The 16,014-nt window shown below is 38.6% G+C and overlaps 1 protein-coding gene across 1 annotated transcript; it reads right to left on the bottom strand.

Annotated features, from left to right (window-relative positions):
• Window positions 1-2,574: 2,574 nt before the first annotated feature.
• On the bottom strand, window positions 2,575-9,591 carry LOC120129713. Its single transcript, XM_039147152.1, is given in 9 exon segments — window positions 2,575-2,741; window positions 2,744-2,845; window positions 2,848-5,040; window positions 5,043-5,985; window positions 6,329-6,880; window positions 7,016-7,375; window positions 7,517-8,207; window positions 8,397-8,847; window positions 9,384-9,591. Coding segments are annotated over 9 exon segments (5,667 nt in total).
• Window positions 9,592-16,014: the final 6,423 nt, after the last annotated feature.

The following is a 16,014-nucleotide window of genomic DNA, read 5'->3' as shown; positions in this document are numbered from 1 at the left end:
TTTGTTTCAAAACTTATGCTAAAAAATAAATATGATTTATTACCTTAAAAATGCTTTGCTTTGTGCTGTCGGGTTGTTGATAAAGATGGGAATGATAAGTTACTTGTATTGCTTATGCGAAAAATCAAAGGAAGAAAGTTGGTATTTTATTGATTTCGAATCAAAATCCCAGGAGACCCTTTTGTGCTAATGACCCCCCTTACAAATTGTTTTCGAAAGATCCCCTCTTTCTATTGAAGAACTGAACCTTACAATCTGTTTTCCCTCTGTTTTGCTTGCCTCTGGTGGTTCGAATGGCCTCCTTTTCCTGTGTTTTCTACGCTGGATATATAATTGCACGCATGTGGGAGCAGGTTGGATCCAGGATTTTTCCAGATTTTTGGTATTATTCTAATATTTAGTGGAGTTAATTTGGTCTGATTTTTTTTTTATGTTTTGGGTGGTATTTGCCGTAAGGAATGACGATGGTTACTTTGGTGATCAGCAATGTGCTCAGCGGCGTGCTTGGCAGTGGCCTCGGGTATGGATCTAGCACCGGGTCAGGTTACTGGGCCAGTTCGGGTCTCCTTGTATTGCTGTTGGGTCAGGTCTGATCCAGCTTACTATGGGTCGGTTCTTGGAGTCTCGGGGCTGGAACTTGGGTTGAAACCTTGTAGTGGACTGTTGTGTTTTATTTTGTAATTTGGGCTGCACATTAAGCCTGCCAAATATGTAAAATAATATTAATAATAATAATACATATAATAATAATAAGAACGAGATGAAAAATCGGGTGTCGACAGTTGCCCCTCTTTGTCCATTCTTATGTTAAAAAGAATAGGGCAAAGATGAAGAGACAATGCATTTTTCATCCATTTAACTTCAATATTTGAGATATGATGAGGAATCTGTTCCGCTGTCACTCAGGGAACATCAGATCTGGGGATGTTGATCTATTCCACTGTTCTTCAGGGAAGATTGAATCAGGGTAGACTTGTTCCGCTGTCACAGGGAATACCAAACCTTGGAAAAAAGAGATATGTTCCGCTTCTTCTGAAGGGAATATCAAATCATGGAAAAAGAGACCTGTTCCACTTACTCTGAAGGGAATGTCAGATCTGGTAGACTTGTTCCACTTACTCTGAAGGGAATATCAAATCTTGGAGAAGAGAGACCTGTTCCGCTTACTCTGAAGGAAATATCAGATCTTGGAGAAGATAGATTTGTTCCACTTACTCTGAAGGGAATATCAAATCTTTGAGAAGAGAGACCTGTTCCGCTTACTCTGAAGGGAATATCAGATCTGGCAGACTTGTTCCACTTACTCTGAAGGGAATATCAAATCTTGAGAAGAGAGACCTGTTCCACTTACTCTGAAGGGAATATCAGATCTGGGGGAGTTGATCCATTAAATCGGGATCGAACCTAAAAATTAAACATTAACCTTTGTTAATATGTGTTTGAGGATTCGAAAACATCATACCTGAAAATCTTGGGAAGATAAGTTTTGGAAGAAATTTCTCTTGCGGAAGCTTGTATTGCCACGACCAAACATGGAAATTCTAATTGGTTATTTCTTTGTTGGGTCTTTACATCTTTGCCATTTCTTTTAGGAGAATCTGCAAGCACTCATTATTATGCATTTTATGTCATGATCATGTTTATGCCTAAAATGTGTGCAATGATGCAATTATTTTGAGGGTATTTTCTTTTCAAACGAGAATTTTCTTTTGTTAATGGCCTTGTACTTCAGACTGATTTGGGCACGAAAAATCAACAGCAGTTTATCTCAATCGAAAACCCTGATTGGGCACTCTTTGGTTGAGCCTGACTCTGATTCTCTTTACTCTTTGAACCCATGTGCTTCTCATGACCCACTATTTAATTAGTGACAAAACCTCTTGGGTTATCCTCAATTGTTAAGCATTCGCGTATATCCCAAGGCTTTAACTTCTTATGGTCTAACATTGCATAAGCCTTATGCTAAAACCATTTTCGGCTTCAGAATATCTGTATTTTCCAAAACTTTTTGTACAATAATGCACAATGATCTCATGTTTCCCGAGCTAATCTATATGTTTTTATTTTTAATCAGGATGCTTACAATGCGGTTAAAAACATCTTTTTATTTATAAATAAAGAGTTTTTTTTTTTGAGTGAATACATGACAAACTTTTAAAAGGAATAATCAAAAGAAAATACAGTAGGCGTCATCAGACATCAATAGTATGAATGCTTTTGAACTGGCACGCCGTAAGAGGACCCGAGTGTAGCTTCTGTCAAGGAGATCTTGAGGATTATGGTAATGCGTAAGGGTGTGAAGTTCCCCCAATACTGCCAAATTCCCGACTGTTGAATGCCATAAGCCAGTGTTTGAATCTCATTTACTTTCTGGTTACCCAACTAATTCAGCTCCACCATGCACGAATTCTGAATTTACACAATTCTCAAGCCGCCCTTTACGGGTTTTCAACCTGAGACCTTTTCTGGTTACAAGACGTCCTTTACGGGTTTTCATCTTGAACCCTCCTTTTATTTTTTTTCTTTTCTTTCTCTTTCTTTTATTTTTCATTTTTTGTCTTTTTCATTTTTTTTTCAAGCGAAATACTTCTTGACTACATCAGCATTCACAGGGTTAGGTAACTCTGGTCCATCCATCTCGGTGAGGATCAAAGCTCCTCCAGAAAAGGCCCTCTTTACCACATAAGGTCCTTCCCAATTTGGCATCCATTTTCCTCGAAAGTCTTTCTGAATTGACAAAATCTTTTTAGCACCAAGTCTCCTTCTTGAAACTCTCGTGGACGAACCTTTTTATTATGTGCCCTTATCATACGTTTCTGGTACATTTGCCCATAACAGATAGCTTTAATCTTTTTTCCTCAATCAGGTTCAACTGATCATACCTAGATTGCACCCATTCTGCTTCATCTAACTTAACCTCTGACAGCACTCGTAGTGACGGAATCTCGACCTCAATGGGTAACACAGCCTCCATGCCATAAACTAAAGAAAACGGAGTTGCCCCAGTGGACGTCCTTACTGAAGTTCGATAAGCAAACAGAGCGAATGGTAGCTTCTCATGCCAGTCTCTATAAGTCTCAGTCATTTTCTGTATGAGCCTCTTGATGTTCTTATTAGCTGCCTCTACCGCTCCATTCATCTTTGGGCGATAAGTGGTGGAATTATGATGTTTAATCTGGAACTGTTTACATACTGACTCCATCATCTTATTGTTTAAATTCAAGGCATTATCGGTGATGATCCTTTCTGGTAGCCCATACCGACAAATAATTTCTCTCTTCAGGAACTTGCAAACTGTTGACTGAGTGACATTTGCATAGGAGGCCGCTTCTACCCACTTAGTGAAGTAGTCTATTGCCACGAATATAAAACGATGGCCATTAGAAGCTTTGGGTAAAATTTGCCCAATGACATCCATGCCCCACATAGAGAATGGCCATGGAGCAGTCATTACGTGCAATGGATGAGGAGGGGTGTGGAGCTTATCTCCATAAATCTGGCATTTGTGACATTTTCTGGAGAAATTGATACAATCAGTTTCCAGGGTTGACCAATAATATCCAAATCTCATTATTTGTTTAGCCATTACATGTCCATTAGCATGGGTACCACATACTCCTTCATGCACATCTTCAATGATTGTTCTGGCTTCTTTGGCATCTACACACCGTAACAAGACTTGATCATGACTTTTCTTGTACAAGACCTCACCATCAAGCACATATCCTGCCGCCATTCTTCGAATAGTTCTTTTGTCATTCTCAATGGCATGCTTAGGGTAGCTTTGATTTTTAATATATTGCAGGATATCGTAATACCAGGGATTTCCATCCTCTTCCTCTTCTATGCTATAGCAATGGGCTGGATACCCGTAAGCTTCTATCGTAATAGGCATCATGCTTGAATATTCATTGACTTTGAAAGCTGCTGCCAAAGTGGCCAGAGCATCTGCCATTTGATTCTCTTCTCTGGGGAGATAATGAAATGTCACCCTCTCGAATTCTTTAATGAGCTCTAAGACCAACTTTCGGTATTCCACCAACTTCGTATCTTTTGTTTCCCATTCACCTCTGAGTTGATAAATTACCAGGGCTGAATCTCCATATACTTCGAGTATTTTCACTTTACGCTCCATGGCAGCTTTCAGACCCAGAATACATGCTTCATATTCGGCCATGTTATTTGTGCAATCAAAATTCAATCGACTGGTGAAAGGATAGTGTTTTCCACAAGGTGAGATGAGAATTGCCCCAATCCCGTGCCCTAAAGCATTAGAGGCACCATCGAAATTCATCTTCCATTGTTCATTAGTAAAGGAAACTGCATTCTCTGTTGAAATAACCATTAAATCTTCGTCTGGAAAATCGAAGTTCAGTGGTTCATACTCTTCAGAAACCCTACTTGCAATGAAATCGGCCACAACACTTCCTTTAACTGCTTTTTGGCTTACATATTGGATATCAAATTCCGACAATAAGATTTGCCAACGAGCCAATCTTCCAGATAAAGCAGGTACATCCATTAGATATTTTAGAGGATCAAGTTTAGATATGAGCCAAGTAGAGTGATACAACATATATTGTCTGAGCCTTCGGGTAGTCCAAACTAAAGCACAACACAACTTTTCTATTGGTGAGTACCTTGTCTCGCAATCAGTAAACTTTTTGCTGAGGTAGTAAATTGCTCTTTCTCTTTTCTCAGTTTGATCATGCTGCCCTAATACGCACCCCATTGAATTCTCAAAGATTGATAAGTAGAGGATTAATGGTTTGCCGGATATTGGTGGCATTAATACTGGAGCATTCGACAAATATCCTTTTATTGCTTCAAAAGCTCCCTGGCAATCATCATTCCATACCCCTGGGTTATTTTTACGGAGAAGGCGAAAAATGGGATCGCACTTCTCAGTTAATTGCGAAATAAATCGGGCGATGTAGTTTAATCTTCCCAGAAATCCTCGAACTTCTTTTTGTGTTTTTGGGGGTGGTAAATTCTGAATAGCTTTGACCTTGTCAGGATCTACTTCAATCCCTTTTTGCTTACTACAAACCCCAAGAGTTTTCCCGATGTTACCCCGAAGGTACACTTGCTTGGATTGAGTTTTAACTGGCAGCTCCTTAATCTTTGGAAGAGTTTCCTCAGATTCTCGATGTGTTCTTCCTCCGTTTTAGCTTTAACAATCATATCATCGACATATACCTCGATTTCCTTGTGCATCATGTCGTGGAATAGTGTTACCATGGCCCTTTGATAGGTTGCCCCTGCATTCTTTAGTCCGAACGGCATCACCTTGTAACAGAACGTACCCCACATGGTGACAAACGTAGTTTTTTCCATATCATCTGGATGCATCTTTATTTGATTGTAACCTGAAAACCCATCCATAAATGAAAATAGAAAGTTTCCAGCTGTATTGTCCACCAGGGTGTCTATGTGTGGCAGAGGGAAATTATCTTTCGGACTGGCCCGATTAAGATCTCTGTAGTCGATGCACATGCGAACTTTCCCATCTTTCTTTGGTACTGGAACAACATTTGCTACCCATTCCGGATACTTGGCTACTTTCAGGAACCCAGCATCAAATTGTTTCTTTACTTCTTCTTTAATTTTAAGTATCATTTCAGGTCGCATCCTTCTGAACTTTTGTTGTACCGGTTTACATTCAGGCTTTATTGGCAATTTATGTACCACTAATTCAGTATCTAACCCTGGCATGTCCTCATACGACCAAGCGAACACATCTCTGTACTCTCGAAGCAGCTGAATCAGACTTTGTCGTCCCTCAGCAGATATGATGGTGCCAATCTTTATCTCTTTTTTATCCTCCTCTGATCCTAGATTCAAGATCTCAATGGGCTCTTCATGAGTCAGAATTTGTTTATCTTCTATTTCTACCATTTTTAGTAGTTCAGAAGATAAATGGCTTCCCTCATCACTATCATAACCTTCAATTTCCCCTTGACATATGGGCAACTCGAAATCTATCTTCAGGTCAGACTCATCAGCATTCATACTATTAATATCGGAGGTCCTGAAAGAATAACGAACGAGAGGATATATACATATACAAATACAGGAGAATATATCCCATATCGAAATAGAATGAAATAATAATATATAAAAAATAAATAAATAAAAGAATGGAAATGATGATATTTGTCATTTCGTGAATTAAGAGGAATGCATCATTTAAAAACATATAGATTAACCCCTTACAAGAGATCACCTATTGCCTCAGGGTTTAGACAATAGGGAAAGTTTTTGTGCATTACTCTGAAATAGTTTTGTAAACTACAGGTAATTCTTCTGCTGTCCAATTGTTTAGCACAAAGCCTGGTGGTGCGGGGTAGATGCCCATAGCCCTTTCGTCTTCGATTCCTTCCTCTGATATCACATTTACGCCCAAATCCTTCAGGTTATTTTCAATAACAGACTCTTTTGATGATCGACTCCCCTGAAACATATGGCCCCCAGATATGAATGTGTCACGCAACAATGGGAAATTCATGGGTTCCCACTTAATATCTTCCCCGACTAACCTGGCTTTCCTCCTTTCATGGCTCTTTTGAACATTTTTCAACTTTTCCTTTAAGGTCGGGCGATATCCCAAACCAAAACGATCTCGCTTAATACCAGGAAAAACTGGACTAATATTTCCCTGTAGGCGGCTTCCCAACCCACTTCCAACCTTGGCTCCTCTTCCCATAGTCATTTTCAGTTCCATTTTGGTACAATTGGATAGCCTAGGCTTCGGAATTTTCTTTCTTTCGGCAACAAAGGTGGCATTAATGAATTCCAAGGCTCTGAAAGAGCACTCGACCGCATCTTCATCTATTTCGACATATGGAGCGGTAGTAGATATGGAAGCAATGATATCTTCCTCAGCATTAAGGCATACCAGTCTCCCCTCAATTACAAATTTGAGTTTCTGATGCAAAGTGGATGGCACAACTCCTGCCTGATGGATCCAAGGCCTTCCTAACAAGCAGTTATAGGAAGGCATTATATCCATTACAAGGAATTCGACCTCATAGGTTGATGGTCCTATGGTTAAAGGAATATCGATCTTCCCCAGCACCTCCTTCTTTGTTCCGTCAAAAGCTCGAACGATGCTTTGGCAATTTCTCATGTATGTACTATCAACCGGCAGTTTTTTTAATGTCACTAATGGCATCACATTCAGGGCAGAGCCATTGTCGATTAGTACTCGTGATAACACATGTCCCTTGCACCTGATGGTAATATGCAGGGCTTTAGGATTGCCCATCATTCCGGATGGGATCTCGTCATCAGAGAAAGAGATGAAATTATCCGCCTGAATATTTGAAACCAGTCGATCTATCTTTTCCACTGGCACATCTTTCGGTACGAAAGTCTGATTCAAAACTTTCAGCAATGCATTTCGATGTGCCTCAGAGCTTAATAGTAGAGACAGGATCGAGATACGAGCTGGCAACTTGTGTAATTGTTCAACAATGCTATATTCGCTATGTTTCAAGAATTTTAAAAACTCTACAGCATCATTCTCGGTTACAGGCTCATTAATTGTCGGCTCATCATTTTTCAATAATATCTCAACCCTTTTTCCTTTATCAACGGTCATCCTTTTCTCAGGTTCACTGGTCTGGTTGGAAGAATAACATCTCCCACTTCTGGTGAAATGACCTACCTCGTCCACCTCTTCCTTAGCAGCCTCTGAACTCTCAACATTCTTTAATTGGCATCCATACCTCCAAGGGACCTGCTTGTTGTCCTTATAAGGAAAAGACGATGGAGGCGTGATCACTATTTTAGGGATTAACCTTTCCATAGTCTGGGCTTTCGGTGTGATGACTAAAGGGCAATTGGTATTGTAAACTCCCTTAGATGTGCCTTCGGAAGCGCAAATCTCAATCTCTTTCTCTTTCGTAGCTTCATGGTAAAATTCCATATCTTTACTATCCATCAGCCTTTGAACCAAAGCCTTAAACTCATCACAACTTTGAATGACATGATCCTCGCAACGGTGGTAGGGGCAAGCATGCTTATTTTCGTTAGCATTAAAGGTCAACCAGCCTATTTTGACCATTTGCCCCCATACCCAATGCATGGGTGACTTCACTTCTTTGACTTTGGTAATGATTTCGTTCCCTTTTTCTTCAATAGCAGCATTAACTCCTGTCCCTGCATGGTTCGGCAGTGGGTTCTGAGCCACATTGGGCTGCTCGCTGTCACCAAAATTGATGACATTTCTTTGTCTTAATCTCTGCACCAACTTTTTAAAGGCCAGACAGTTTTCAATTGAATGCCCCGATGCCCCCGCATGATACTCACATTGAGCATTGATGTCAAACCATTTTGGGTAAGGAGGCTGTATTGGAGAAGTGTGGTAAGGTGACACCACATGTTTGTCATACAGGATCTGGAATAGTTCTTTATAAGTCATGGGGATAGGGTCAAATTGAACCCTTTCCCTTTCCTGTCTTGGTTCTTTCGCCCCTTGCTGGACAGGATTTAGTGCTGACGATACAGTGGCTTGTGGTCGAGATACTGTAATGTTATTAGAATCATATTTCTTCACATTACTGACCTCATTATCCTTCCTTCTTGCTGGAGGCTTTCGGCTAGATTCTCCCCCGTCTAGCTTCCCGCTTTTGATCGCCATCTCAATCATTTCTCCTGCATTAACTATATCAGCAAAATTCTTGGACGAATTTCCAATAAGATGTCCAAAGAAAGGGGCCCTCAGAGTATTTACAAAGAACATATTAGTTTTTCCTCCTCTAATGGTGGATAAACTTGCACAGCCACATCTCTCCACCTTTGGGCATACTGCCTGAAGCTCTCGTTGGATCTTTTTTCCATACTCTGTAACAGAATTCGGTTTGGCCTCACATCTTTTACATGCTTATATTGCTCTAGAAAAGCCTTAGCCAAATCCTTCCAGGATTTAATATTAGCCCGACTTAGCTGATTGTACCAACGAATTGCTGATCCTGCCAGGCTTTCTTGAAAACAATGAATTAATAACTGATCGTTTCCCACATAGCCTGTCATTTTTCTGCAAAACATGGTAATATGTGCAGAAGGACAACTGGTGCCATCAAATTTCTCGAAATCTGGAACTTTGAACTTCGGCGGCAACACTAAATCAGGGACCAGACTTAGCTCTCTGGCGTCAATTCCATATAGGCTAGCATCTTCTTTCATAGCTCGGAATTCATGCTTCATTTGTTCCCATTCTTTCTTAATCTCCTTATCCTGTTCTTTTTTGTCTTCCTCATCCAGATCAGGGACATCTTCAATTGGTTGCGGGTTTGTAGAAGAGCCAGGTAGGTTTACTTGTATTTTTTTTGGTTGGATGGTTGTGGTTTGTTGTGCGTGGAAATGCGGTGGTGTGAAACCAGGGGGATATAATGGTTCTTCGGCAGTATGACTGATAATTGGAGTCTCTTCTCGGATTATACTATTTCCTTGTAGCAAACTAATCAACTTTGCCATCATGTCGTCTTGAGCCTTCATCATCTGTTCGCGCATATCCTCTTGCGCTTTCTTTAAATTCTCTTGCATTTCAGCTTGAGTTTTTTCAATTTGTGCGATCTTGTCATCCATTTTCTTGGTTGATTGACGAGTACCGTATGGGTGTGAGGTGTATGCCAGAATAACTACAAATGATTGGAAATTGTATTTTATTATTTGGTGAATTTTAATGAATGAATTGTTATAATGTAATCATTAAGATTTTTAAAAATTTAGAAAAAAAAAACATATGAAAATGCTAATGCAAATGCAACCCGATATTGATTCCAAAATAACTTAGTTTATATAAAAAGTACTCAACAACACACAACGTCTAAGCACTTAGGCAAAGAGATTATATCGACATGATTACTAAACATAGAATCTTGCCCTATTCCCTAATCTCTCGAGCTCTATCATCAATCCGATGATGCGGCGTTCTTCCTCTGATTCTGGAATCACAAAAACTCTTAAAGCTGTCGCTTCTTCAGATAATTCATAAACTTGGCGAGCTACATCGCGAGCCTGATCCACTGCTCTCTCCATTGCTTCATGTTGCATTTGAATGGTGTCCTGAGCCTGTCGTAGAGCAATTTCAAGCTCTGGATTAGTTAATGGTCGGCTCTCTTCTAGCTGTTGGATTCGCTGATGAGATCTATGCACTATGACTTCTAACTCAGTAATCTTGGCTTTTAAGGCCTCGTTTTCTTGCATGGTTACCTCTTGTGCGGATGAGTGGATTAACCCTGCTCTTTCTAGCTCAACTATCTTCTTCTTTATCATCTCATTTTCTTTTTGAAGACTGTTGTAAGGGTTCCGAAAAGTCTCATCGATGCTAAGCAGCTGTGCTTTGAGTTGTTCAATCTGTGTTCGCCTTTGTGCTAATTCCTTGTTAGTCTCATCTCTTTGCTCTCTCAGTTTCCGAGCGTGTTGTATGGATCGTTTCTTTTCTTCTTGGCCTCTTCTTGCGCTTCTTTCTACCCTATCGAGTTTTATCTTTAGGGTCTTGGCAGTATGATGTAGATCTTGGGCTCTCATATTCCTCTCTAAGGCCCGAAAATCTTGGTTTAGCGCATCAAAATTCTCCTGGACCTTTTCTTTCTCTTTGGCCAATTGTTTTATCACTCCGTCCTTTTTAATCATTTCAAGTTCCCATATTGTTTTCTCCTCCGAAAAGCTTCTCTGTTCTTTTTCTCTCTCCAAATTCATCAGTCGCATTTCCTCTTTTAACAACTCTGTTTCTGTTGGGAGCCTCCTCAATCGCTCCTCCATAGTCAACTGGTCCTCTAAATTTGGCTTAGGTGTGTTGTTGTTAATTCTCTGCGACCTCCAAACCTCATAGGCCGGCGTGAATACAGGCTCTATCATCTTGAAGCTCATGCATTGAGGCTTCTGCCAAGCCGCGTAGATCTTTGAAATCCGCTCTCGGTAACCCGGAGTAGAGAAAGAAAACTCTGCCTCTTTCAGGCCATGGGTAGCTGGTACGAACTGTCGGGTACCAAACTGTCTGAGTACAATTAGCGGAGTATACCCGATAGCTCCCCATAATCCGTGTAGCATTATAAAACTATCATTACCGCACCTAAAAAGTATGTCCTCTTTGGGTAACCAATAAGCCTTCCATACTATCTCAGTATCTTTCATGTTACGGAGAGCTTCAACCCAGTCTTTCCTCTTGCGATGCTCTGGGATTTGGCATTTGTCGAGGAAATCCACTAGAGGTGAAAAATTTGATTGATGTCTCCGAGCCCAGCCTTTCTCGACTATCCAGGAGTGGCTCCACCACCAAACTAGTAATAGTGAAACACATCCGATGAATTGACCTCCCCCTAATCGTCTACACTGGTTCAGTGACAAGAATGTTTCTGCAAGGATGGCTGGTGCAGGATTCTTTCTAGCGACAGCTTCGACGAAATCGATTAAGGTGATGTCGAAGTGATCCTCATTCCTGGGGAAAATTACCAAACCATATACTGCAAGTGCGAAGTGATCTCTTCTTCTTTTCGACGGAGTTTGCTCGTAAATTAAACTCTTCAGCTGAGCCCAGGAGATCCCTTCATCACGAATGTACTCTTCAACCCACTCCTTGGTCTTTCCCGTCAACGTGATCATCTTGGCTATGAACCCTTTAGTTCGAATTGCCTTGGTGTAAATGGAATGTCTTCTAACATTCGGAATGTTCAGCAAAGTCGTATACTCCTCTAAGGTAGGGGTCATGTCTACTTTACCGAAAGTAAAACATCTGTAAGCTGGATTCCAACATTCGGCAAGGGCTCGAATCACCACTGAATCTATTGGTACTCTCAGCAGCTCTACGATGTCGCCGTATATCCCTCTGAACAATGTCTTCTCATTATCATCCCAAGTGGACCAAATTCTTGATAACTCAACCCAATGTGCCTGCCTGACTCGAATGATTACCTTTTCTGGAAAAACTGAATCTTCAGTAGTGGCAAGGCTGTCTCCAAACCGTGTCTGTCCGTATTCAGACCAAGTCTGAACACTGATTGCATTCTCAATCCCATCGGAAGACATTGTTGCCTTAAGCTTTTTTATAATAACTAGGTAATCTGGGAATCAATACCGTTTATGAAATGATGTGATATGATAATGATACATGCAATCAAGAAACAAAGCAATAAGTTAGTGATATTAGAATAATTAAAAAAAATCAACGAATAATTAGTAAAAATTTAAAGTATCGAATGCAAAATAATCAAAGAAAATAAAAAATCCTAACATCATGCGATCTAATTCTTCTAAGTTATCTGCATGGCTTTAACGAGGTAGGCTTACTAAATTCTTTATATGAGGTTGGGTTCTAACAAAAGGTTCCTAAGCCATCTTTACAACCTGCTAAGGTTGACCCCGATTCTGGCCCATTACAGACTTGCGAATCGGGTTCAGCTCAGGGGATCACACCACTAAAAGCGTACCTCGGAACTGATATCCGGATAGGCAACTTAGGGTGCTTTCCAGAGATACTTTGTCAGACCCACACAAGAAAGCCCAATGCTCCTCATGAGGTGTGACGTTTCTCTCTACTTAAGTATACTAGGATTGAGCTCAGGTTTAGAGCTATGATATGCAACAATTCTAAATATTTCACAGAAATGTAAGCATTAATCAGAGAGAAAATCTTTTTTTTTTGTTTTTTTTGAAATAACATAATGAATCGTAAATTAAACAAGATTGAACTCATAATTTCCAAATAATAAATATAGGGTAACCAACTCGTGGCTCGACTCTCAATTTGTTTAAAAAAACAAAGGTCCCCAGCGGAGTCGCCAAGCTGTCGTAACCGTTTTTCGCCCGAAGGGAAAAAACCGATATCGACTTGGGGGGTTTCTCTTTGAAAATCGTTTTAAAAGGTGAGGAGTCGCCACCAATCATTTAAGGTGAGATTGGAACACCATAAAAACCGGGTGATTTTAATAAAATATTTTTATTTTAATAAAATACCGAGTTTTTGAGGTCTGCAAAATCCAGAAATCAGGTTCGGGAGTCGGTTACGCGTGGGGAAGGATTAGCACCCCCACAAGCGCCCAAAAATTGGTACCTAGTTGATTACCCTATATTTAAAATCGGAAATTTTGAGTTCGATCTTTATTTAATTTAAAAATCATTAAGGATGTAGAGTTTGAAAAGGGTATTCGTTTATTGAGACCGATAGCATTCGCCCCCGAGCGTAAATGCGGGAGATCAGCTATTCTGTCTAATAACCGAACATTGCCTCATTTTTAGAAAACATGATGTGGTTTAAAAAGGATGTTGACTTATTTGGGGAATTACCAGTAGTCACCCCCTGAGCACGATCGCGGAGGATATACTATTAATTCCTAAATAAGTGAACAGTGCCTTAGATTTGTAAAAACAACGCAATCAAATAAAATTTTATTTGTCCTAATTAAACTAAAAGTAAATCAAGGCCTTTTTCTAACTTAAAATGTCAAATTATGAAAATTAAGGAACATAGGGACTCAAATCTAAAATGTAAGTTCTAGTATTAATACTTAATGTTATATATTAAAATAGATTAAATATTCACGTATTAGAAAGTTTCTTTCTATAATTATAAAATGATCGAATATTACTCTTAGTCAATTTATTTCAATTCAAGTCAAGTAATGCTCATGAGGATATCATGCAAAATTAATTAAAAGATGCCCTACACCTAATTTATATATCAAAATGAATGCAACTATATATGTAATTTATAAACAATCAAAAACTAATAGTAACTAAATATTGCTAAATATGTATACATATTCTAATAATAACATACAAAGGAACTAAACATTAAATATATACATGCATAGATAGAATATAATATATACATAAGGAACATATAATACATATATATATTATAAATGGCGTGGGTTCAAATCCCACATTCACTACCATAATTAATGTGTGCATATATATATATATATATACCATATGCTAAATAAAATAATATATATCCTTATAAATGATCAAAGCAATTACATGGTCAAAGTAATTAAATATTCAAGATGCTACTCCAACACATAATCCTCCAAAATTAAGGCGAAAACAATGAGAACGTTAAATTAGCACTAATAGATGAAAGCTAGAAATAATAAATTAATTTACATACAAACCAAACGAATTTTAAGAGTAAATTAATCAAATATTGAATAATAAAATGCATGAATCTAAAAGGACACATACACAAAGTCGGTAAATTATAGTAACAGTCCCTAAATGGACTAAAATGCAAAATACACAAAAAAAAATAAACATAAAAATAAAAATAAGACTAAAACACAAATTATCAAACCATCATATCTAAATTAAAACAAAAATAAAATATGCAAGTGACTAAAATAAGCATGTTTAATATCTAAGACTAAAACCATAAATAAAAAAAAATCATAAAACACTAATGAGTGGCCTCCCACGTGGGTTGATTAACCCACCAATTTTAACACTAAAATACTAAACAATTATTGTCATATTACTATACCCCATACCTAGATGAAATGTCTCCCACGTGGGTTTGATTAACCCACTAATTTTTGCACTAAAATACTAAACAAATATTGTCATATTACTATACCCAATTAAAACCTCTTTTAATTTTTTATTGTTCTTGGTTCCCTTCTCTGTTGCTCTCAACCAGAACGGCGATTGTACACCAAAATCCACAACTTGTTCATCGCTCGGTCGGCCTCTACGTTGTGGTGACCACACTCCTCTCCGACTACCCCATGGTAATATTTACTTCCTCCTTTTACTTCTTCTTTATATTCTATTTTGTTTCAAAACTTATGCTAAAAAATAAATATGATTTATTACCTTAAAAATGCTTTGCTTTGTGCTGTCGGGTTGTTGATAAAGATGGGAATGATAAGTTACTTGTATTGCTTATGCGAAAAATCAAAGGAAGAAAGTTGGTATTTTATTGATTTCGAATCAAAATCCCAGGAGACCCTTTTGTGCTAATGACCCCCCTTACAAATTGTTTTCGAAAGATCCCCTCTTTCTATTGAAGAACTGAACCTTACAATCTGTTTTCCCTCTGTTTTGCTTGCCTCTGGTGGTTCGAATGGCCTCCTTTTCCTGTGTTTTCTACGCTGGATATATAATTGCACGCATGTGGGAGCAGGTTGGATCCAGGATTTTTCCAGATTTTTGGTATTATTCTAATATTTAGTGGAGTTAATTTGGTCTGATTTTTTTTTTATGTTTTTGGGTGGTATTTGCCGTAAGGAATGACGATGGTTACTTTGGTGATCAGCAATGTGCTCAGCGGCGTGCTTGGCAGTGGCCTCGGGTATGGATCTAGCACCGGGTCAGGTTACTGGGCCAGTTCGGGTCTCCTTGTATTGCTGTTGGGTCAGGTCTGATCCAGCTTACTATGGGTCGGTTCTTGGAGTCTCGGGGCTGGAACTTGGGTTGAAACCTTGTAGTGGACTGTTGTGTTTTATTTTGTAATTTGGGCTGCACATTAAGCCTGCCAAATATGTAAAATAATATTAATAATAATAATAATACATATAATAATAATAAGAACGAGATGAAAAATCGGGTGTCGACATTTATGAAATAAATTGTGTACCCATGGGGAACTTACCAAGCTTCGACCCAGTATATTTATAGCACAACGGCGTACTAACAGTGAGTGGGAAAGGATATAAACAAAGAATTTTGTTTCCAATAACTTGTGACTTTGAGTATTTTAATTTTGCGTAAAGTACACAAATGTCTCCGATTGCAGGATATTATATTGAGTTTTTAGATTATTAAAAATTATAAAATAGTCTATCGACTATAGGTAGTTACTTTGTTGAGTTCATCAATTATTAAAAGTTACAAAACGATTACTCAACTATTCATTATGTTTCAAACTTATTATATTTCATTAATAATTTAACGATCATATGAGTTGAATGTTAACATGTTGATTGAGATATAATAGTACAACTTGGGCAGTCGTTAAATTCTTAATGAAAAAAAGATGAGTTTGGAACATAATATGATAGTACAACTCAG

The sequence above is a fragment of the Hibiscus syriacus genome, unplaced genomic scaffold, assembly GCF_006381635.1.
Source record: "Hibiscus syriacus cultivar Baekdansim isolate YM2019G1 unplaced genomic scaffold, ASM638163v2 tig00110503_pilon, whole genome shotgun sequence".
NCBI lineage: Eukaryota > Viridiplantae > Streptophyta > Magnoliopsida > Malvales > Malvaceae > Hibiscus > Hibiscus syriacus.
The sequence above is the reverse complement of the archived record's forward strand: the minus strand, read 5'-3'. Positions and strand labels throughout refer to the sequence as shown.